This window comes from Oncorhynchus tshawytscha, linkage group LG03 (assembly GCF_018296145.1).
Source record: "Oncorhynchus tshawytscha isolate Ot180627B linkage group LG03, Otsh_v2.0, whole genome shotgun sequence".
Lineage (NCBI taxonomy): Eukaryota > Metazoa > Chordata > Actinopteri > Salmoniformes > Salmonidae > Oncorhynchus > Oncorhynchus tshawytscha.
In genome coordinates, this window is record NC_056431.1 from 15,453,758 (window position 1) to 15,479,685 (window position 25,928).

At 42.2% G+C, this 25,928-nt stretch overlaps 1 protein-coding gene across 10 annotated transcripts in view; it reads left to right on the top strand.

Annotated features, from left to right (window-relative positions):
• LOC112228363 (growth factor receptor-bound protein 10) overlaps positions 1 to 25,928 on the top strand; it is a 97,070-nt gene that overhangs the window by 45,727 nt on the left and 25,415 nt on the right. For all 10 annotated transcript variants that reach the window (XM_042310555.1, XM_042310562.1, XM_042310567.1 and 7 more), the window contains 2 exons: positions 17,295 to 17,553; positions 19,005 to 19,137. In XM_042310555.1, coding sequence (XP_042166489.1) covers positions 17,295 to 17,553; positions 19,005 to 19,137 — 392 coding nt within the window. The remainder of the gene's footprint in view (positions 1 to 17,294; positions 17,554 to 19,004; positions 19,138 to 25,928) is intronic.

Sequence of the window (25,928 nt, forward strand, 5' to 3'; positions counted from 1 at the left end):
AATTAGCTGTGTCTTTGGTGGTGGTTTGACAAAAATATGTGCTATGTTTTCGCCGTAAAACATTTTAGAAATCTGCTGGCTAGATGAACAAGGTGTTTATCTTTCATTTGAGCTATTGGACTTGTTAATGTGTGGAGGTTAAATATTTCTAAGAATATTTTTGCGTTCCATGCGACACGTTCCAGCTGAACGTGGGAGGGGTCGTTCCCAAAAGGGAACCCTAACCCGTCAACAGGTTAAAACCTCTTAAGCCGACCCCCTACTTTTTCGAACATTCTGTTAAAAATCGCGCAACATTTTGGCGTCCTGCTACTCATGCCAGGAATATAGTATATGCATATGATTAGTATGTGTGTATAGAAAACACTCTAACGTTTCTAAAACTGGTTAAATCACGGCTGTGACTATAACAGAACGTCTGTTTCATCGAAAAGCGCAGGAAAATCTGAACACTGGAGATGGAAAAAAATATCCATGCGCCACTTCAACCCATTGTTAAAGGTGAACCGTATTAAATGAGGCCGAGGTTGCAGTACCTACAGCTTCCACAGGATGTATAGAGTCTTCTCATTTGATTCTGATTTGATTCTTGGTAGATCCGACCAAAGGGAACCGATTCCCTCCGACCACCAACTTGATGCATTGTCTCAGTGTTTTTCCGGACATTTTTTCCAGACGACCAGCTATCGAATTTACATCGCCTGCTGATGATTTTTATAGCTTATTAACGTGTAGTAATACCTAAAGTTGCATTAGAAAGGTATTTCGAAGTGTTTTGTGAAAGTTTATCGTCGACTTTTTAACTTTTAAAAAATGACGTTACGTTATGAAACGCTATTTTTTTCCGTTTATCACACAGTTTTCATAGATCGATATCTAGGCTATATATGGACCGATTTAATCGAAAAAAAAGACCCAGTATTGATTATGGGACATCAAGGAGTGCCAACAAAGAAGATGGTCAAAGGTAATGAATGTTTTATATTTTATTGTGCGGTTTGTGTAGCGCCGACTATGCTAATTCTTTTGTTTACATCCCCTACGGGTCTTTTGGGGTGTTACATGCTATCAGATAATAGCTTCTCATGCTTTCGCCGAAAAGCATTTTAAAAATCTGACTTGGTGCCTGGATTCACAACGAGTGTAGCTTTAATTCAATACCAAGCATGTGTATTTTAATGAACGTTTGCGTTTTAACTAATACTATTAGCGTTTAGCGTAGCGCATTTGCATTTCCAGAGCTCTAGTTGGGACGTCTGCGTCTCAAGTAGGATGAAGAGGTTAATGGATAATCAAGACTTCCAGACCTTTTTCAATTTGGTCGTTTATGGCCGCTATCTCCCCCCATTCTCCTCAAGATTATAATCCCAGGAAACTTCTGAAAGTGAGACACAACACGCCTAACTAACATTCACTATGCTACTTCGATTCAGAAACTCAATAAGTGAACTATAACTAAACCTAATGATAATTCCCATTTGACTCAAATCATTAATCATAAGTTTTAAACATCGTCTACGTATATGTTTACTTAAATGAACATGCTACCCTTAGATACAATGAACCTGATAACATTATTATCCAATGTATTACTTTTTCCCTCTGCCGCAAATGTCGTACATTTCTCAGTGTAAGAAATCCGTAATTTAATCCCAGATATTTAATAAAAATGCATTCGCATTCTACCCATGGCTCCTTTAATTGACTTGTTTTAGATAACTCCCATCCGTCCCGGAATAAAGAATCCTACTTAAACACACCAGAACACAATGTTTAACTAAGTTAAATCAAACCCTAAAATTGACCATAACCAGTAAACAAATAAACAAACCACTTTTATCAGCAAAAAACAAACTATACGAAAACTCACTACTATAATGCTTCAGATGGCAAAATTACTCAGACTCATGTTTACATCTGTTAGTTCCTCAAGAGAAAAACAACAACTTGCCCCTGTTACGGATGTCTACGTATCAGGGGAAAAGCTCAAATAACCAAATTCAACCTAGCTAATTTCCCGAAACATATGCAGTTATGTTTTTCTATAGAGGTTGCTTTTCAACTTTAAATACCCTAACATGGTTCCACACAATTGAAACAGTGCTCAAATTCACTGGTGTTACATAAACAATCAAACCTGGAATCGACAATCATCAGAATCCATTATCAAAGATGTTTTACGATTCAGACATCCAGTCTCCCTCTCCCATAGCCTAATCCAATCCAAATAAACGCCACAAATCGTATGATGCCCACCTAGCGTATCAGCTGCTAGTTTTTAGCATCTTTCCTGACTATCCTGGCGACTCTCGAATTACTTTCAAAAATGTATTTTGTAATTTTTGTCAACTTCTGAAAAGTGACTCAAAACACTAATGCACACATTTTCCTTCTAAAAGACAAAATTTTTCTCTGTTACCCCCCCAGTCACAACATAATTTCCGTGGTGACCAAAAGTGCTTTGCGAGTGATGTCATCAACAAGCCCTCAACCTCGGCTCAATCCGTAACGACTTTCAATGAATTGTAAATAATTGTTGTTCGATAAACCAAACCTAATTTATCACATCTGTTCAAATCTTGAATTATAATTTACAACACCAACCAATATCTCTAAATTCGCTAATTTTATAAAACATTTCGATGGACATAAATCGTAATTGTCTTTTCGTTGTTTAGAATTCATTTTGATTTAAATAACTGTCTCGTCTTTGACTTAGCATTTTAATTACGACTCTATTCCCAATACGTTATTCACTTGTCTAATTAAAACTCATATGTGAGTGTACCCCTTTAAAATACCTTGTCTCAGGGAACAGGGAAATCCCCTTAACCCAAACTTTTACTACAACAACGAAACCTAATAATTCTGATTCTGATAATCCCTTCACATCATTTGTTTTAAATCTCTCGATGTTTCATGTAACTCATTCAGTCTATCTTCAAATTGTCGTCCCAAAATATTTTATACACTGCCATACACTCAAACCACTGTGATAAACGTGCACTGTCCCTTTAAGATAAGACATTTTATTTGTTCCCCGCAATGAGAACAGATAATGAAAACAGACAATGTTTAGAATACGTTACTTTTTGTTCGAATTCACTGGCGTTACCTAACCAAAAATCAATACTTGGGAAAACAATCACAACTTTTTACGATTAAACTATTCTTACCTATTTTATAGTCCAAAGCGTTGCACTATATAGCCCCATTGAGTGTCTAGCAATTCCATTGCTGGCTGTAGCATCTTTCCAGACTATCTTTACGATATTTCTCCTTTTTTTTAAAATGTATTTGGAACTTTTAGACACTTTTGAAAAGTAACTCTAAGCTATAATGCACACATTTTCCCTCTAAATGCCACAACCCCTCTTCTCTGTTTAAACTTGAGGAACGATGTTGTTCAAAGTGAAACGACGATGCAAATCTGCCTGCCTCTGTAAAATATATATTCTCTATTCAGATTGAGTTCAGTTTGAAATTCTAATCAACAGAGTAAAACCAACCAAACTTCTCAACTTTCTATAACCTAACATTTAAACGTACCATGTTTTGTGCTAAATTTATCGTATGTCAGTCGATACATAAAGCGCTATGACACCCGGATAGCATGAAATTGTATCGTATCTCTCCGTTATTCCCTACATTTAACTTTAGGTGACTTTCTCTTCTATGATACATTTATTTAAATACGACTCCCATCTCAATACATTATTCCACCAGATAATTTTGGGCAAAATAGCGTATTACATCGAAATTGTCTCGCCATTATTTTTAATGCCTTCTTTTTTCAATTCAATCTAAAACACATTTTAACGTTTCAGTTCACATTTTATACAAACACTGGCGACCGTATTTTTCAGGCAAAACATGCAAATGGGGAATTACAATCTAAAATCAATTTTAGTCTATCGGTTTCAAAGCTGAAATACTGTACCTTGGTGTCCCACTATTAAAATGATTGTGTTTCCCCGCCAATAATTATATTATTATAATTGTCTGTAGTCGCAAAACATCGACACCGGGAATTCCCAGAAAATCGTCCTAATTTAAAACCCTTCCTGGCTATATTAGTAATATCAGCTTCCATTCAGGTTCTTGGTCTGAGTCAGATTTTGGACGCCTCCCTTCCATTCTCTTTGTTCTCCTATAACGGTGATCTCCCGCTAGTTTCCGACACTTCTTTTGAGGAATTTCTAAACATCCTTACCGTTACTTAGCTATGGTATTTAATCACTTATCTATGCCTTTCTATATTTAATTTTACCTTCTAATGTTCGTGTATTTCTATGAATCTGCAATTTACCGTTACTAAATCACTTTTGTTCCTTTTCTGTCTGACTATGTGTGTCTCTTTTATGGAAATCTTATCAATAGCTTTGACTTTTGAATCAGATATTACGTCTTACCTTACAACTATAAGCCCAGGGGTTGTAAATCCCTAGTTAATCTATTATTTTCCGGTTGTGTTAGAGGGCTTTTAAAGAACGCTAATAATCGTTATCTCACGCCACTATTTGTCCGGCTTCCCTCGCGCATGGAACCTCCTGTCTATAGATTTGGCTTTTATCCCATTCCTTTAGATTTTGGTTCCCTCTCCTCCTTATTTGTATATTTCAGTAGTATTTGTTGAATCGGAACAATGCTCAATACTGCCACAATTCAAATGACCATTCCAGTTATCTTGCGCATTCCCTTCCTGTCTCCCCACGCCCAGTATTTGTACAAGATCACCGTCCTATCCCCCAGCACTTAATCAATATCCCGTCTTAATCTCGGGCGGATGTGCCTCTCATGATTAAGTTTAGTTTATTTATGGTAGTGCACATTACCACAGGTTATTTTCAAACCTGCTCAGTGTATATCGGTTATACAAAACCCAGTGTATGTTGGTCATACAAAACCCTGTGGGAATAGCAAAGCTCCCATTATTGATGAATTCTGAAAATTTTAGAACATCAATCAAAGAACTCAAATCCCCCCAGAATCGAGAATAATGGCTACTGACCTGCTGCCGACTGGGAAAAGCACTGTTCGTTTGGATCTGTCACCGTACCTGTCATCTGGGTTAAACACCGGCCTGTTTTTAACCTCAATCCAGAAGCCAGGTCTTTTTAAAATTGTATAACGTGCACGATTTTTCCGGCGTACGACCTCCAGATGGCAGGGACGGATTTTTAGATCCCGCCTTCGGGACCAATTGTTGAAGGAATTTTAATTCCTCTGTTTTAATTCCCAATTAAAATTAAACACTCTGTCAATTCATAAGGATTTGTAAGACCCTTATTTTATAGGAATGGACAGAGTCCCGGTCTTAAAGTCAAGTAACAGCCTTTATTCAAGAGAGTACTGAGTACATACACATTTTACCACAGGTTATAAACTGAAAATGACGTCAGCGTTTTCTAAATGTTCCGTCTCTTCTTGACACTGGTAGAAAGGCTCTATAGCTCTCAAGCCTGACCTCCTCGCCTCGAGCCAAGGTCAGTCAGTGTAGATAAGCATGCTAGACAGTCTGGAGATAGTTCATTCATTTGTACCAAGGAACAGACCGTCATTGTTCTAAACTCTTGACTACATTATATTCAATACTGGGAGCAAGAGAGAAAATTCATACATGTACAGTAACATAATAGTATTCGGATTAGTCAGTCCTGATTGAAATGTATACATAATTAGTCATCATTGATAAAAATTCCCTTAACACAAATTATCTTACATTTGGACTCATCAGACCAAAGGACAGATTTCCACCGGTCTAATGTCCATTGCTCGTGTTTCTTGGTCCAAGCAAGTCTCTTCTTGTTATTGGTGTCCTTTAGTAGTTGTTTCTTTGCAACAATTTGACCAAGAAGGCCTGATTCACAGAGTCTCTGAACAGTTGATGTTGGGATGTTTCTGTTACTTGAACTCTGAAGCATTTATTTGGGTTGCGATTTATGAGGCTGGTAACTCTAATGAACTTATCCTCTGCGTCAGAGGTAACTCTGGGTCTTCCTTTCCTGTGAGGGTCCTTATGAGAGCCAGTTTCATCATAGCGCTTGATGGTTTTTGCGACTGCACTTGAAGAAACTTTAAAATTTCTTGAAATGTTCAGTGTTGACTGACCTTCATGTCTTTAAGTAATGATGGACAGCCCTTTCTCTTTGCTTATTTGAGCTGTTCTTGCCAAAGACTTAGCCCTATTTGGTAAAATACCATCTTCTGTATACCACCCCTACCTTGTCACAACACAACTGATTGGCTCAAAAGCATTAAGAAGGAAAAATTTCCACAAATGTACTTTTAACAAGGCACATCTGTTAATTGAAATGCATTCCAGGTGACTACCTCATGAAGCTGGTTGAGAGAATGCCAAGAGTGTGCAAAGCTGTCATCAAGGCAAAGGTGGCTACTTTAAAGAGTCATCTCAAATATGTATATGGTAGGCTCGTGTCACTGGGCAACTCGCGGCTGTGCTTCCCTTTGTAGTTTGTAATAGTTTGCAAGCCCTGCCACATTCGACGAGCGTCGGAGCCAGTGTAGTATGATTCCGTCTTAGCCCTGTATTGACGCTTTGCCTGTTTGATGGTTCGTCGCAAGGCATTGAGGGAATTCTTGTAAGCTTCCGGGTTAGCGTCTTGCACCTTGAAAGCGGCAGCTCTACACTTCGCTCAGTGCGAATGTTGCCTGTAATCCATGGCTTCTGGTTGGGGTATTACGTACTGTCACTGTGGGGATGACGTCCTCGATGCACTTATTGATAAAGCCAGTGACTGATGTGGTTGATTCCTCAATATCATCGGAAGAATCCCGGAACATGTTCCAGTCTGTGACAGCAAAACAGTCCTGTAGTTTAGCATCTGCTTCATCTGACCATGTTTTTATAGACCGAGTCACTGGTGCTTCCTGCTTTAATTTTTGCTTGTAAGCAGGAATCAGGAGGGTAGAGTTGTGGTCACATTTACCAAATGGAGGACTAGGGAGAACTTTGTACGCGTCTCTGTGTGGAGTACAGCTGATCTAGAATTTTTTCCCTCTGGTTGCACATTTAACATGTTGATAGAGATTTGGTAGAACTGATTTAAGTTTCCCTGCATTAAAGTCTCCGGCCACTAGGAGTGCCGCCTCTGGGTGAGTGGTTTGCTTATTTCCTTATACAGTTGACTGAGTACGGCCTTAGTGTCTGCATCTGTTTGTGGTGGTAAATAAACAGCCACGAAAAGTATAGCTGAGAACTCTCTAGGCAAGTAGTGTGGCCTGCAATTTATCACAATATACTCTACTTCAGGCGAGCAAAATCTAGAGACTTCCTGAGATTACGTGCACCAGCTGTTGTTTACAAATATGCACAGACCCCCCCGTCCCCCCGTCTTTCCGGAGTGTGCTGTTCTATCCTGCCGGTGCAGCATATATCCCGCTAGCTGAATATCCATGTCATCATTCAGCCACGATTCCTTGAAACATAGGATATTACAGTTTTTGATGTCCCGTTGGTAGGATATTCGTGATCGTACCTCGTCTAATTTATTGTCCAATGATTGCACATTGGCGAGTAATATTGACGGTAACGGCAGCTTTCCCACTCGCCTTCTGTGGGTCCTGATGAGGCATCCGGCTCTTCGTCCTCTGTACCTGCGTCGCTTCCTCTTGCGAATAACTGGGATGTCGGCCCTGCAGGGTGTTTGGAGAATATCATGTGAGTCTTGCTTGTTGTTGAAAAAAATCTTTGTCTAATCCGAGTTGAGTGATCGCTGTCCTGATATCCAGAAGCTCTTTTCTGCCATAAGATACGGTTGCAGAAACATTATGTACAAAATAAGTTACAAATAACGCGGAAAACACTCCACATAATAGCACAATTGGTTGGGCGCCCGTAAAACTACTGACATTTTTTCCTGCGCCAGTTCTTTCTCAGAAAGAAAAAAGAAAAGGAAAAACTGGCGCAGGAAAAAATGTCAGTAGTTTTACGGGCGCCCAACCAATTGTGCTATTATGTGGAGGGTTTTCCGCGTTATTTGTAACTTATTTTGTACATATATATAGCAGGGAATTCATAAACATTGACAAACAATTCACACCATGATATAAATGAAATAGCACAATTTGGCGGAAGAGTGTGCATGGAGAGAGACGTGCCTAACGCTTTGTTGCCACACAGTATTAGAATATTTTTTTTGCCTCTGTTTAGAGATCAAGTTTTGACATCAGTTCCAGTATTTGAGTACTCAATTACTCATGCTCATCCCTAAATCCATAGCACAATGTTTATGACATCAAAGCTCATACATATTTCTGGAACATATTTCTGGTGTTATGACATTGTTGTAGTGCTATAATCCTCTGTGAAATTCCGATCTCTTTTTCCACAAAACCCACACTTGTGTTTATAGGATTTTAATAGAGCTGAGGGCTAAGACCTACTTTGTGTGTTTGTCATAAACCTCATTGGTGCTTAGGCAGAAAGAACAAGTCTTTTGTTGGAACGGCACCCTGAATAATTTGATATTTCAGGAATGAGAAGGATTTCGCAGATAATTAAGTACGTTTGTAGCGAGAATTAGGCCGAAATGAGGTGAATGATTATTTGGGTTTTGTGCTGGCACTGTGTGTGTGGGGGTGTATCATGGTGTTGTGCTGTTAATGGGACTAAAGGTTTTAAGTCTCTGGTGTGGTAGTTTTGCCATCATTTCTTGTGTCCTATTTACCAGTCCAGTAGTAGTCTAGTATTCGTTGCCTTTGCAGTCTGCCTTTCGTTCAGTGTTGTTGCTTTAACTATTTGACTTACTATTTCCTTTGTTCATACATAGGCTACACTGAAGGCCAGGTGTGGTCTGGTCACTGAAGGGTTAATATGAGATCTTTATCAAACAGAACTGTGGTATGTATGCAGTGAATAATGTGTTTGGGCTCCATTCTTAAAGAAACCTCATGGGACGCTCCCCTTCAAAATGATTGGTTCCTCCTCTCGCTCCCATACATTCCCATGAGTGGGTCTGGGCAGGTGGGAGAGAGATTAGCAGGAGATATCAGATAAACACTGCTGCCTACATCCCAAATGACACCCTATTTCCCATTTAGTGCACTACTTTTGACCGGAGCCTTATGGGCACTGCTCTGGTCAAAAGTAGTGTACCATTTAGGGGATAAAGTGACCTGTGGCCCGTCTAAAGTAGTGCACTATAAGGATAGGGTGCCATTTGGGACATAGCTACTGCTGCTGCTACCCTGGCTAGGCTGTTTGTGAGCAGCAGGATCTCATCCTCATTCTCCACCCACTTGCTCACTCCCCACTCCCTGTCATGGATTGAACAATGGTGGGCACTCCCTCTCCAGCCAATCTTTACACCAATGCAATGCTTTAAAATCCTTGACGGGGATTGTGCAAGTTCACACTTTGGGAGAAGTGTGGAGAGTCGCGATGCAGCCTTCAGCTATTGCAAAAGGAGATAAGTCAGGGTGGAGTGCAGGAGGCTGGGTTACGTCCCAAATGGCACCCTATTCCCTATGTAATGCCCTATAGGGCTCATAAGGCTCTGGTCAAAAGTAGTGCACTATTAAGGGAATAGAGAGCCATTTGGGACTGAATATGGAGGACATACATAGCTATAGGCTGAGGCTGAATCTCAGGGTCCCCTCAGCAGGGTTGTTGTGATCCAGACACGGCAGGCCCAGGGAGGGGTTTAGGCTAGGCCTGGCAAGGCATTCTTCTCTAGGTCCCACCCCCCACCACAAACACTTCATTTGGATTTATTTCTTTCTCTCACTTCTATGAGGCCTTAACAACATCAACTTAGTGAATAATGTTAAAAGGGCCAGAAATAATTAGACACCTGTGATAATCTGAAGTACCCAAAATGGCCACTAGATGTCTTGTGATAGTTTACATAAAATCCTTGAAAGATACCAACATTCTGGTAGTTTACTGGTAAACTTAGAAAGCTTGCAGTAATATACTCTCCTTTTGCGCATAGGGCTGTACTCAAAATGGCACCCTCTTCCCTATATAGTGTACTACTTTTGACCAGAGCCCTATGGACCATAGTGTGCCATTTGGGACGAACAAGACTGATTGCAGGTTGGATGGGGAGCATCACTGCACAGCTATTTTCAGGTTTCTCCAGAGATGTTTGATTGGGTTCAAGTCTGGGCTCTGGCTGGGCCACTCAAGGACATTCAGAGATTTGTCCCGACGCCACTTATACGTTGTCTTGGCTGTGTGCTTAGGGCCGTTGTCCTGTTGGAAGGTGAACCTTCGCTCTAGTCTGAGGTCCTGAGCACTCTGGAGCAGGCTTTCATCAAGGATTTCTCTGTACTTTGCACCGTTCATCTTTCAGGCCAATGAGTTCAATCTTGCTTCTCATGTTCTGAGAGTCCTTTAGGTGCCTTTTGGCAAACTCCAAACAGGCAGTCATGTGCCTTTTACTGAGGACTGTCTTCTGTCAGGTCACTCTACCATAAAGGCCTGATTGTTGGAGTGCTGCAGAGATGGTTGTCCTTCTGAAAGGTTCTTCCATCTCCACATAGGAACTCTGGAGCTCTGTCAGAGTGACCATTGGGTTCTTGGTCACCTCCCTGACCTAGGCCCTTCTCCCCTGATTGCTCAGTTTGGCCAGGCGGCCAGCTCTAGGAAGAGTCTTGGTGGTTCCAAACTTCTTCCCTTTCAGAATGATGGAGGCCACCGTGTTCTTGGGGACTTTCAATGCTGCATACATTTTTTGGTACCCTTCCCTGTGCTTTGACACAATCCTGTCTCGGAGCTCTACGGACAATTCCTTCGACCTCATGGCTTGATTTTTCCTTTGACATGCACTGTCAACTGTGGGACCTTATATAGACAGGTGTGTGAGCCTCCAAATCATGTCCAGTCAATTGAATTTACCTCAGGTGAACTCCAATCAAGTTGTAGAAACATATTAAGGATGATCCATGGAAACAGGATGCACCTGAGCTCAATTTTGAGTCTCATAGCAAAGAGTCTGAATACTCATGTAAGTAAGGTATTTCTGTTTTAAATTTTTTATAAATTTGCAAAAATGGGGTATTGTGTGTAGATTGATGAGGATTTATATTTATTCAATCAATTTTAGAGTAAGGCTGTAATGTAACAAAATGTGGAAAAAGGGAAGGGTTCTGAATAAATTCAGAATGCACTGTATGTTTGGAACATCAAATCGCAATCAATTTGCCATATCGAATCACAATACATATAGAATCAGCACTTAAGTATTGTGATCATATCATATTGTGAGGTCCCTGGCAATTCCCAGCCCTAGCTTATACTACTTAATATCTTTCAAATGATGTGTTTGTTATTTAATAGTTTTAACATATGTATGATCACATATTATATGATCAATTGTAGATGTGGTAAGGCCAGTGTCCTTTGTGCCTCACTTGGTAGAGCATGGCGCTTGCAATGACAGGGTTGTGGGTTCAATTCCCACAGGGGACCAGTATGAAAATGTATGCACTCACTACTGTAAATTGCTTTGGATGAAAGTGTCTGCTAAATGACAAAAAAATGTAATGTAAAAAGATAATTAGACATCTGAGATAATTAGAGACCTGTGATAATCTGAAGTGCACAGCCACTAGATGTCTTGTGATTGATTACATAAAATCCTTGAAAGATACTAACATTCTGGTAGTTTACTGGTAAACAGTAATATAACCTACGGCTGAAGCATAGGGCTGTACTCCAAATGGCATCCTCTTCCCTATATAGTGTACTACTTTTTACCAGAGCCCTATGGGCCATAGGGTGCCATTTGGGGCTAACAAGACTGATGGAAGTGTGGGTGTATCTGCCCCAGCCCCAAACCCAGGCAGGCACAGTTGCTAGGTAATACATCCTATCAATGGTTCCAATGCGCTCCAATAATACACTTTCTAGTTGAGAAGTTAACTTGTATTTCAAGTATCAAAGTCCTGTTCCAAAAGTTATTTCTTTAGGGAGGCAGGTACCATAGTGGTTAGAGCTTTGGGCCAATAACTGGTAAGGTTGCTGGATTGAATCCCCGAGCTGACAAGGTTCAAATCTGTCATTCTTCCTCTGAACAAGACAGTTAACCCGGTAGGCCGTCATTGTAAATAAGAATTTGTTCTTAACTGACTTGCCTAGTTAAATAAAGGTTAAAACAAATTATGCTTTGTTGAGAGTCATAGGCCCTGGCTTGTAGCCCTGGCTGGTGCTCAGGTTTTGATGAAATCTGGAACAGGCAATATCCAATCACGCATTCCTCAGATGAAAGACGTGATGAGGAGGGTGGTTCTTTTGAGATTATGGTAGCTGATGTAAATTAAATACGCTGATTTAAACTGATTAAGTGTTCCCCAAGAACAGGCTCTTCTGCTCATTCTGATTGGGCTTTGTCAGAGTGACCATTTTTGTTTTTTGTATTGTGACCATTATTGTTTTTTGTACAATTCTGATTGGGCCACTGTCCTCAGTGTGTGTGGTGGCACTCCGTATTGTCCCAGTATCGTCCTAGTCACTGTAGAACCACCCTGTACAGTTAAGACTGTATCTGTGTGAACCGTGAAAGAATGGGTCCACTGATTCCTTTCACGTGGGCCATTTTTCCCTGTGTTGTCTTCCTATCGTCCGGTCTCCTCGTCACATCCCAAGGACGCTGTGCCATTTCCCGACTTCCAGCCATGCCAGCTCCCCTCTGTTTTCTACACATTTGAATGCTAATTGACAGTGGCTGGTTAGAGGGACTGGGATACGTTGTCAACACATCACTTTCATCAAAGTACTTTTTGATTTGTTATCCCGAACTCCTGATAAGAGCAACTAAACTATCACACATATTATTTCCCTTTAGTTTAGCAGGTGTGTGTGTAGCAGCAGTACATTGGGAAAGGGCAGGGGGGAAATTTGGTTGAGACGATGCCACTCATAATTAATTCAGATAGGAAGATTATAATGAATACATACATTACTGAGTGGTTGTAAAGAAAAGCCATAAGGAATTTGGTCCATATAATGGTCTGCTAAGCATTGGAAACATCCCAAACAGCTTTTATGGAGTCATCACCAGGGCTTGCCAGCCTTTTCCCTTTTACAAATTAATAATAGACAGTGAAAAGGGAAGCATCGGCTGTTGAAGCAGACAATCTGGAATGGTGAGAGAGAGTGGGGGAACCATTCCGTCGCGATGCAGGGCTTTATGCTAACCGCTACGCCCCGCCACCTGCCAGCCCCGGTTTGGCCCCTACAGTACTGACAAAGTGTGTGTCCCAACTGGCACCCTATTGCCTAGGTAATGCACCCTATTTCCTATGTAGTGCTCTACTTTTGACCAGAGCCCTATGGCTATTATATTATTTTATACAAATAATTATTGTTTTTTGTACAATTAGATTTTTTTTTTGACAATACAAAACATACACATACAAACGACAGCATTCAAACACACACAAACATCATCCTTCACCGACCCACCTGCTCACACCCCCATCTCCAGAGCCCACATCACTCTCTGCCACATGGCCTCAGACTTGCACCATTTTGTTTCTCTCTGTCGCCCACACACTTTCAACATTTAGACAATAAGCATTTGACCTTTCCATTCTGTTAACAATTGAGGATTGGTTGATTTCCAGTTTTAAGTGTACATTTTTTCAAGATGATTGACGATGAAAGTATTGTCCAACCCATTGGGTATCCCACTGCACCCTCATATTCCATGTCTTGAAATATGCAGCCAGACGGATTAAAAGTACTTTTATATTGTAATAGTTCTGACAGCCAACTTTCTAACTCCACCTATAACTTTATGAAGGCATGGATTACTGAGTCATTATTAGTTTTATACTTAAGACATGACTCTGTGACTCTGCCATTGTGGTGTAGAATTTGGGAATGTTGTCTCTTGTATAATAAATTCTATACTTTAGTTTATACTGGATTAAGCATACATTTTTGTTAACTGTAATTCCGTTAGTTACGTTCCAACATTCCCTCCATCTTATACCAATATCTGTTATTTTTAAGTCATGGTTTTAATAGTTTACCTTTTTTTCTAAGAGGCTAATATATTCTAATGTATTATTCAGCCATATCAAAATAAGCCTGAAACCTGAACGAGGTGTTCTCAGTCCAAAATGTAAATTCTGACGATTGATTTAATCAGAGTGTGAGACAACTGCTCTTAATAAGGTATTCAGCGTTCAGATTGCATGACAGCCATTTAAGGAAATTGAACAGCACCCTCTCTCTCTTTCTCCTTGCCTCTGCATGAGACGGATCTCTAGACTAGCGAGACAATTTTATGTCAGGTTAGTGTTAGCCACTGGCACTGGAGGGAGTTGTATAATTCCTTTTCCTAGAATTCCTTTTCCTGGTAGATCTCACTGCAAGACCAGATGTAATCGTGGTCACAACATCATTTAGACAGTCCAGTCTCTCTAGCCTAATTCAGGGACTACTTGAAATGTAAAAAATATGCATCATTTGAGAAAACATGAGCAGGTGCCCTATAACAGACATTAATGGAAGTTATTATTAGATATTATAAGCTGGGTGGTTCGAGCCCTGAATGCTGATTGACTGACAGCTGTGGTATATCAGACCGTATACCACATGAATGACAAAACATTTATTTTTACTACTAATTTATTTTTACTACTAATTACGTTGGTAACCAGTTTATAATAGCAATAAGGCACCTCGGTTTTGTGGTATATAGCCAATATACCACGGCTAAGTGCTGTATCCAGGCACTTGTCGTGCTAAGAACATCCCTTAGGCATGGTATATTGGCTATATACCACACCCCCTCGTGCCTTATTGCTTAAGTGTCTAAACCTTCATCTACCTTCTGACGGACCAGACCTTCTACTCCTGACCTTGGCTCTATTCCAGACAGACTTCTATTAGCCTTGTGCTCCTCTAGCATCTGCTGTTCCTGAACTCGAGCATCCTGTTCCTGAACTCGAGCATCCTGTTCCTGAACTCGAGCATCCTGTTCCTGAACTCGAGCATCCTGTTCCTGAACTCGAGCATCCTGTTCCTGAACTCGAGCATCCTGTTCCTGAACTCGAGCATCCTGTTCCTGAACTCGAGCATCCTGTTCCTGAACTCGAGCATCCTGTTCCTCATGCTTCATAACCATCCTGTCACTGGCTGTGCTTGTCTTGTTAATAATAATATTACATGGGACTTATACAGTCTTTTCAACGACCCAAAGTCTCTGAAAGGTCGCTTGTTGTCCATATGCTTCATCCTCATCCTGTCGCTTTCCATCCCATCTTAACCTTCAATCCCTGGCTCTGCTAGCCTTGTCCATGTGCTTCCTCCCCATTCCATTCTTGGCTTTGCCTGTTGTCCCATCCTGTCTCTGTCTGGGATTTCCTTGTTGTCCTCGTGCTCCAGAGCCAAAGGTAATTGATGAACGCTGCTGTCTGCTCTCATGGTATTTGAAGAGTGTCTAATTTATGGCAGTAATATTGTAGGGCCAGGCCTGCTGTGACTGTTGCTTGTTTGATGGACATAAATAAAGATGTTTATGTCCCTAAAACCTCTGCCAAGCTTCACTAGTGCAATTTTTCTATTTTCTAAACACAGTGTCAAAGACAAATAATCCTGACCCTGTTGGGTGTGTGTGAGTCTGTGTGTGCATGAGTTTTTACCTGTCACGGTTCTAGCTAATAAATTGGGCCATAAGCTTATTGTTGACAATCTAGTTTGGCTATTATCCAACCACGCCCCCAAATATCTTGATCGGATTGGATCTTCGTTCTAGAGTTTCACCCCCACATGTAACGGTATGTAGACAACATGCCTGACTACTTAGGTGTAAGTAACTAAATGTTATCTTGTTAGAAAACACATGAATACTATTCACCTAACACAAAGCTATTTTAGACCGTACAGTACACTTCTGTAGCCTACATGTGTCTTTAACTCTCCAGGATCTTGTAGAGAAGGGGCTTACCTCACTGACTATTAATACTGACAGATTAGGCACCTGTGATACAGCTGGTTAGGGGACACCTTTTCAGGAAAGGTTCCTCAAAAGGCATAGGTTAGTCCGCCTGTCTGTCAGCTGCAGCTCTGTATGAGGGGTGGGGGGTAGCAACTGCATCACTGGGTCAGCATAGGTTGTGGGGAGATACTGGGGACTGTTCTCAATGGCTCATTATTTGTTTGAATATTAGGCTATAGTTACATGCTTTACATTTGAAAATGCGTACAATGGTTCATTATGAAGGAATTATAAGATTTGGGTCGAAAAGCGTTCAGAGTATTAATGTATTTTAATACTATTTAGGCTTTCAAATCCATAGTATGCAAATCGATGCCATGATGTAACATTTAGAAAATGTGGTGTGCCCTATTGCACATGCTATGAATTTCACCATTCAAAGTGATTGATTAAAACCACAACAGAATAAATGAATGAAGAATTGTGTTGGTCTTTCTACTTACCCCTGCCCAGCCAAGTAACAATAGCATACAGTGCAGAACATTCTAATTGCCAAAGTGGACATCCAAAGCCCCGAATTGCACAGTAGAGTTTGAGCAGCATCTAGTGGTGAAATAGGTAACTGCAGTATAGCAATGGTGAATAAAGGGAAACTTAAGAAAATATCAGTAGTTTTCTATTACTGGCTGTTCATTGTCTCAAGAGATAATGATTATTAGGAGATGACATGCCCTGCAGACACTCCCCCACAGTAATAAAACGAACGTCCCAAATGGCACCCTATTCCCTACCTTGTGAAATATATAGGGAATAGGGCGCCATTTGGGACATAACTCTGAACTGTCAAAACTTCCATCCACCATTGACTCACTGGGAGTGATCTCTGTGCCTCTTAACCAATGGCCTGGTTTGATCTCTTACCCTGAGGCCAGTAGTGATTATGCTGAAGGATGGGAGTATTGAGACTACAGGTCTCGGCTTGTTCTCTAGTCTTCCCCAGAGATACAGAGAGCCTTGATAACATGAACATGTAGTTAACGTAGGGAGTGTTTCAACAGGTGAATTAGCTTCACTGCCTGACAGGTTGGTAATGATGATTAAGCTATGTCATGTTAGGGTTTTTGTGTGTGTGCAGCTACACTGCAAAACTGGTTGGTGATGACAGGTGTGCATGAAGTATTGAGAGAAGTAGATTCTTACACATGTAACCTACATGCAGGAATAAAGCACATGAACAGTAGAGGTCAACCTGGTGCCGTAGAGATTTTTGGGATGTGCATATGATATAACACACATACACACACGCACTTTGTGTCTGTCTCTGAATATCACACACACAGACTCTCTGTCTCCTGTCTCTCCCTCCTCCTCCTACAGAAGATGATGTGGACCTGGAGGCGCTGGTGAATGACATGAACTCCTCGTTCGAGAGCCTGTACTCCACATGCAGCAGCGTGCAGTCTGAGTCGGTTCCCCTCCTGCAGCACAACGGCCAGGTGCATGTGCACCGCAACCACCACCGCAGTGCCCCCATGCCCCCCCACACCCACACCTCCACCAGCGAGCTGCAGCACAGCCCCACCTCCCCCAAACAGAGACTCCGACGCTCCCAGCCCATGCACATCCTCGCCGTCAGGTATGTCTACTGTGTTGGCACGAACACACACACACACACGCACACACACACACACACACACACACACACACACACACACACACACACACACACACACACACACACACACACACACACAGCACTTACTGGACACAGTTGTGTGTATGGCATGCTGTTGGTGAGCACCCACACACAACACACCCACACCTGATAGATAAAAGTCCTCTATCAATCAATCAAATGTATTTATAAAGCCCTTCTTACATCAGCTGATGTCACAAAGTGCTGTACAGAAACAAGGGACCATGTTCTCATGGTCCATCTAAACAATGTACATCTAAACAAGGGACCATGTTCTCAGTATGCTCTGTGAGGACAGGTATATGTGCTTATTATAGTTCATAGTTTTGCCTATCTGCAATCTCTGTGTGACCCATTCTCCCCGTCACTTTCCCCTTGTCCTAACATAGCATAGCAGAGGGGGAGACCAAGTTAAAATTCTCTTTAATTCTAGAAACCGGGTGTCAACTACTCCCATAAGCTGAGAGGAACTTTTATTCACCTCTGGTCTTAATGAAATCTAAAATGGTCTGTCAGAGTTATAGCATCCATTATTTTGGATCCCTAGAGAAAGGTTGGCACTGGCTGGTAATGAGATGTATCGTTGGTGCATTCTGTCAGATTGAAATGATACGGTTCAGTTTATTATTCAGTCCTGACCTCCGAATAGCACCCTGCTCCTGCCTCACATGGAACTGCATCAAACACTTCTCCTTTTGAACTCCCCTCCCCGCCTGGGTTTGGAGAAAGTGTAGAGAGATGCTAATGATGGCTATCTGCCTGGCTGCTGCAGTTCACTTCAGATGCTAGTCATCTGATAAAGCCAAGCCAACCTCTAGTCTCTTTCTGATTGACAGTCAGGGGTTGCATCCCAAATGGCATCATATTCCCTACATAGTGTACTACTTTTGACCAGAGCCCAATAATCCCTGGTCAAAAGTAATGCACTATAATTTGAATAATAGGATGCCATTGGGGGCACAGCCCTAGTCGGTTTCTTATTTACAGGCAGACAGTGAAGGAACAGGCTGTTGCTCTTGCAGCAGGTCATGAAATGGGCACTTTCCTCTAGAAACTGCATGAAATAATGGTTTGATGAATATTGCATGTAATTAGTAGCTCCTCAAACGCTGGCAGTCTTCCTGTGGTGTGGCAGAAAGAATCAGCTCACAGTGCAGTGATCTGAGAGTAATGGGCATGAGGCCCCGGCTCGACAGCAGTCTCACTCGCTGTGAAACCGTGGATTATTCATTATTCATACTCAGCCACAAAGCATTGGGTTTATATTAGGGGAGACTGTCCTCGTGCTCTCATGATCTGCATTCATCTACTAAATAACAGCTTTTTCAGTCTGTCTTTGTGTGTCTGTCTCCCACTTTGTTAATGTCCTCCCTGAATGTTGTGATTCTCAGGAGACTGCAGGAAGAGGAGCAGCAGCTCCGGACGTCCTCTCTGCCAGCCATCCCCAACCCCTTTCCCGAGCTCTCCGGCTCTCCTGTCCTCAGCCCTGGGTCCTTACCTCCGTGTCAGCCCTCAGGCACATACGTAAGTCAAAGACCCTTCTCTTCACTCCTTACTATGATAGCTTAGCTAACCATGAAGATTGTTCTTGAAAATGGCCACTAAAGTATGGTGTCGTACATCCTACAGTACCACAGCAGTTTGGTTTATTTCTCCCACAGTCATTATCTCTCATCAGAATCAGTGGCGGGTTGCCTCTGCTGAATTGTTGCCGCCACTCCAAAATACAGTACCAGTCAAAAGTTTGGACACACCTACTCATTCAAGGGTTTTTCTTTATTTGTACTATTTTCTGCATTGTAGAGTAATAAAAAGATATCAAAACAATAAAAAGACATCAAAACTATGAAATAACACATGGAATCATGTAGTAACCAAAAACGTGTTTAGTCAATCAAAATATATTTAGATTCTTCAAAGTAGCCACCCTTTGCCTTAATTTCACCTTTGCACACTCTTGGCATTCTCTCAACCAGCTTCATGAGGTAGTCACCTGGAATGCATTTAAATTAACAGGTTTGCCTTGTTAAAAGTTAATTTGTGGGATTTATTTCCTTCTTAATGCGTTTGAGCCAATCAGTTGAGTTGTGACAAGGTAGGGGTGGGATACAGAAGATGTTTGGTAAAAGACCAAGTCCATATTATGGCAAGAACAGCTAAAATAAGTATAAAGAGAAACGACAGTCCATAATTACTTTAAGTCATGAAGGTTAGTCAATCTGGAACATTTCCATAACTTTGAAAGATTCTTCAAGTGCAGTCGTAAAAACCGTCAAGCGCAATATTAAAACTGTCTTTCATGAGAACCGCCACAGGAAAGGAAGACACAGAGTTACCTCTGCTGCAGAGGATAAGTAAGTTCATTAGTGTTAACTGCACCTTAGATTGTAGCCCAAATAAATGCTTCACAGAGTTCCAGTAACAGACACATCTCAACATCAACTTTTCAGAGGAGATTGTGTGAATCAGGCCTTCATGGTCGAATTGCTGCTAAGAAAACACTACTGAAGGACACCGTTAAGAAGAACATAATTGCTTGGGCCAAGAAATACGAGCAATGGACATTAGACTGTTGAAAATCTGTCCTTTGGTCTGATTATTTTAGATTTTTGGTTCCAACCGCCGTGTCTTTGTGAGACACAGAGTAGGTGAACAGATTCTCTGCATGTGTGGTTCCCACCGTGAAGCAAGGAGGAGGAGGTGTGGGGGTGCTTTGCTGGTGACTGTGATTTATTTAGAATTCAAGGCACACTTAACCAGTATGGCTATGGCTGGTGTAAGGGCTATTTGACCAAGAATGAAGGTGATGGAGTGCTGCATTAGATGACCTGGCCTCCACAATCACCCGACTTCAACCCAATTGAAATGGTTTGGGATAAGTTTGACCACAGAGTGAAGGAAAAGCAGCCAACAAGTGCTCAGTATATGTGGGAACTTCTTCAAGACTATTGGGACGGCAGGGTAGCCCAGTGGTTAGAGTGTTGGACTAGTAACTGAAAGGTTGCAAGTTCAAATCCCCGAGCTGACAAGGTACAAATCTGTCGTTCTGCCCCTGAACAGGCAGTTAACCCACTGTTCCTAGGCCGTCATTGAAAATAAGAATTTGTTCTTAACTGACTTGCCTAGTTAAATAAAGGTTTAAAAAAATTATTGGAAAAGCATTCCTCCTGAAGCTCGATGACAGAATGCCAAGAGTGTGCAAAGCTGTCATCAAGGCAAAGGGTGGCTACTTTGAAGAATATATTTTGTATTTGTTTAACATGTTTTTTGTTACTACATTATTCCATAGTTTTGATGTCTTCACTATTATTCTACAATATGGAAAATAGTACAAGAAAAACCCTTGAATGAGTAGTTGTGTCCACACTTCTGACTGGTACTGTAACGGCTGTTGGTGGAAGAAGGTGAGGACCAAAGCGCAACGTGTTCAGTGTCAATAAAATAACATGAACACTAAATACAAAAATAACAAAGGGAATAACCGAAACAGTTCTGTCTGGTGCAGAGACAAAAACAGAAAACAACTACCCACAAAAACCCAGTGGGAAAAAGCTACCTAAGTATGGTTCTCAATCAGAGACAACGATAGACTCTGATTGAGAACCACACCCGGCCAAACAACAAAGAAATACACAACATAGAAAATGAACATAGAATGCCCACCCTAGTCACACCCTGGCCTAACCAAAATAGAGAATAAAATCCTCTCTATGGCCAGGGCGTGACAGGTACTGTATATGTTTTTTAGTTTTATTAAAAACACATTTTCAGGATGTTAAAAAGTTTTCAGTGTAAACTTAAATGACTAAAACCAGATATAAAGTATGTAGAAAAGATAATGGAGCTATATGTTTTTAAATAAGATCATCTTTGAGAACTACAATCACCAAAATAAAAACTAGACAGGGAGAATCTAAAATTCAAAAAATGGCATGGGTTCCAATAGATTTTTAAAAGAATGTTTGAGTCACTCAGATAACATAAGAACACGACATAAGCCATGGCAAAATGTGTAGAATTGCAGGAAACTAGCTTTAAAACTGCAACATCTTGTTTCTGCGGCCAAGAGAACAGCCTTTAAATGTTCGGTTGGGGACCATGCCATTGCCAACGCCCACTACCCCCCCTTAGTTGAAAGAAATGGGAAGGATGCGGTGAACTCTTTCCTGGAAGAGAGTCACTCTTAGTCATTACTATAGCAGAGCCAAGATTACTGTAAAAGGGATGTATATTTCGAATAAATATGTCCCTGGCTAATCCTGACTTGACTTTTATGGCACTGGGGATCAGAGCCTGTATTAGCAGACCCTGGGTTCAAAGTGTATTCATTTTCTTTTCAAATACTTTCAGCTGCTTGATAGAGCTTGCCTGGTTCAATGGAACCCGTGGAAAATGCAAGCCCCGCCAATCTGGCACTGCAGACAGGCTCAATGAAAGTATTTGACAGAAGACGCATAATATTTGAACCCAGGCCTGGTCTGTAAGAACTGGCAGCATGAGCTGTAGTCTGTAGATGCAGGGAGATGGAAAATAAGCATATATTTATTTGGTTCTATGTACCTTTGGCTAGAACATGCAGTGTTTGTAAAGCAGTTCTAAAGCATGTTTTTCCGGCTTGTGATTGGCCCACTATACTGAGATAAAGACATGTTGCCTAAAAACCTTTGCAGTGTGTGTGAGGCTGAGGGTCGTAGAGATGAGCCCTGCTCCACAGCTGGCTCTGCTTTTCTCTCCCAGCATGCAGTGTCTGCCCTCTAGAATCGGCTCTGTCTGTACGTCCATCTTTCTGCCTTCCTGCCTGCCTGCATGCCGACCCTGGAGGCCTGGCTGGCTGGCGGAGTAGGGCCGGGGAGAAGTTTAGCTGTTTACAGAATTTTCCAACCTCTGGGCGCTTTCTGACAGGCTCCCATTCCTCTTCCCCAGCCCCCGCGCATTGGAGGCATGCGAACGCTGTGCTGCCGGCAGGCCTGTCAGGGATCACTGCGCAATGTGTTACACGATGCCTATATGATTTTCATGTGCCTCCCCCCAAAGTATCAGTCAATGACCTATCTCTCTCTCTCTCGCTCTCTCTGTGTCTCACCCCAGCTGTGCTCTTAAATGGTAGTGTTAACAAATAACTGACTTGTTTCGTTCTGGACGGACGGATGTTCACTGGCTGGTTTTGACAACCCTGGTGGCGTAGGGTCTTTCATGATCTGTTAACTGGGCTGAAGATGGCGGGTCTTGACCAACCAGTAGTCACTATACTAACTGATCCTGATGCTGCCCCCTGACTGACCTGGCCACCCTGTCCCTAGTGTTGTGTCTTCAACTGATCTGGACACAATGATCTCTGTAATTAGTGGACGTATGCTGATCTGATGTGAGTTGTCCATGGGTTGGCATTGGTTGGACAGAAGCTGCAGATCAGAATGTGCTGTCTGTACCTTGAGCGCCCTCCGTCCCAGTCCTGTCTGTCATGTCTGCTCTGTAGTAAGTCAGCAGTCCTAAGAGGCAGCAGGATGGATGCGAACCACATAACTGGCTCTCACAGCACAGCGTCCAAGGGCTTCCATCACCATGCAGTCAGACTCTGGGTTCTAGCCCATACCACACACCATTAGGGACAAGTCTAAGCACGCCAGCGACACCGCATGTGACGCAACTGTGCTGCAGCCCTATTACTGGGTTAATAAACTGCACTGTCATGCCTGGTGCCTAGTCCTCCTTAGCTTAGCCTCCTTTCTGTTTCTATTAGACTGTTGTTATGTTGACACACCGGTGACACAGGTTCACCTCCCGCTCCCATCCCCTCCCTCCGCCTCTTCCCTTGTGTACAACACTTTATCCTTTTAAATGTTTCTGTGAACTCAGCAGCTGGCACGCACGCTCAAAGGAGAAGAGGAGTAGGAGTGTGTGGAGAGAGAGATGAGCAATATGGTTAATAGCCTCTGAGCTCCTTACTGTAGCGATGCATATTTACACATGGTGAGGTAAGAGGCTTGGAAAAGCAGCCACTCAGTCAGTTAGTGAGTGGCATTGGCGGCATAGTGGGAGAACTAGACATTGGTGGCATAGTGGGAGAACGTGACATTGGTGACATAGAGGGTGAACTTGACATTGGTGGCATAGTGGGAGAACGTGACATTGGTGGCATAGTGGGAGAACGTGACATTGGTGACATAGAGGGTGAACTTGACATTGGTGACATAGAGGGTGAACTTGACATTGGTGGCATAGAGGGTGAACTTGACATTGGTGGCATAGAGGGTGAACTTGACATTGGTGGCATAGAGGGTGAACTTGACATTGGTGACATAGAGGGTGAACTTGACATTGGTGGCATAGTGGGTGAACTTGACATTGGTGACATAGTGGGTGAACTTGACATTGGTGGCATAGTGGGTGAACTTGACATTGGTGGCATAGTGGGAGAACTAGACATTGGTGGCATAGTGGGAGAACTTGACATTGGCGGCATAGTGGGAGAACTAGACATTGGTGACATAGAGGGTGAACTTGATATTGGTGGAGTAGTGGGTGAACTTGACATTGGTGGCATAGTGGGAGAACTTGACATTGGTGGAGTAGTGGGTGAACTTGACATTGGTGGCATAGTGGGTGAACTTGACATTGGTGGCATAGTGGGAGAACTTGATATTGGTTGCGTAGTGGGTGAACTTGACATTGGTGGCATAGTGGGAGAAATTGACAGTGGTGGCATAGTGGGTGAACTTGATATTTGTGGCATAGTGGGTGAACTTGACATTGGTGGCATAGTGGGAGAACTTGACATTGGTGGCATAGTGGGTGAACTTGATATTGGTGGAGTAGTGGGAGAACTTGACATTGGTGGCATAGTGGGTGAACGTGACATTGGTGGCATAGTGGGTGAACTTGATATTGGTGGAGTAGTGGGAGAACTTGACATTGGTGGCATAGTGGGAGAACTTGACATTGGTGGCATAGTGGGTGAACTTGATATTGGTGGAGTAGTGGGAGAACTTGACATTGGTGGCATAGTGGGTGAACTTGACAATGCGAAAGGAGTCTCCACTTGATGTCATCCACATTGCTTGGATTCACATGAACAGTAAGGGCTGTGTATGGAATGTAATAATTGGCTAATTAGAACATAGAATGAATATAATGTGCATAATTGTAAATGTTGTAAATTCCATGGCAGAGCATATGAGGCCACTCATCAATGTCACAGTAAACTCACTACATGTTAGTAGGGATGTGCAGCATTCTATCACCTGAGCATCATACTTGGCTGCTGGGGATTCAGGAATGCCCGAGTTTGGGTCAGAGTTCATCTTTTTCCACTGTAAATAAAATGTTGGTATTTTGCTGATGTTGGCTCGTCTGAGTGTTTAGGTTAATTGCGTTGGAACACAATTTCAGGTTAATGTGTTCTGCAGCGCTGAGTTGGAGATCAAAGTGACCAGTGCCAGAAATGTGCTGCCTTGCTTCTAGACTAGAGGGAGTCTGTTTTAACAGGCTCTTAAACCACACCAAGAGTGAAGCAGCACATCCCAGATCCCACAGCGGGCTGACTTAGTGGACAGGCCAAATGGCACCCTGTTTCCTATATAGTGCACTACTTTTGATCAGGGCCCATAGAAATAAAAGTTGTGCACTATGTAGGGAATAGTCCCATTTAGAGTCCCATTTAGAACTTAGGCAAAGTATCATGTAATCACGGCCCATAATTGTTCAGAGCCCCGTGTATGGAAGCAATGCATGCTTATTGTTTCTCCTTCCCAAAGAATGTTCCCAAATGGAACATAGAAGGATTACATGGGACCAGTCAGCACTTGGCGTTCTGTGCTGCTGCTGGGAGAGAACATTCTTCCTGCAACTGCTTGTAGGACTTTCAGCTGGCTCGGCTCTGACTAGATCTTTCTCAACCTCCCAAAGAGAATTGTTTGGGTTCAATTTAATTAATTGAGGCACGTTGCAGGCAGAGGTACTGGAGAGGAGAGGCTGCTGTACTGTAGCTGAGTATCTAATGACATTGCGTGGGTGAAGTAAGCATGCTGTTCACTTGCAGGTCTTAAATTGGTGCCTGCATACGTGCGTGTGTGTACGTGTGTCCGCAAAGCCAGCGTATCTGTGTGTATCTATGTGTTGCACGCTGACTGGCAGCACTCTTGAGATACAAATTGCAACTGTGTTGTTAACAAATGCTTGTTGGTGGCGTGCCAGGGAGCTTGTGGTTTATTCTGGAACATCTCATGTGTCAGGCCATATTTAACCCTCCACTTACCCAGCAAGACAAGCCTCGACCTGCTGCTTGGATTACTTGGCCAGTGCAGCAGTCACTCAGT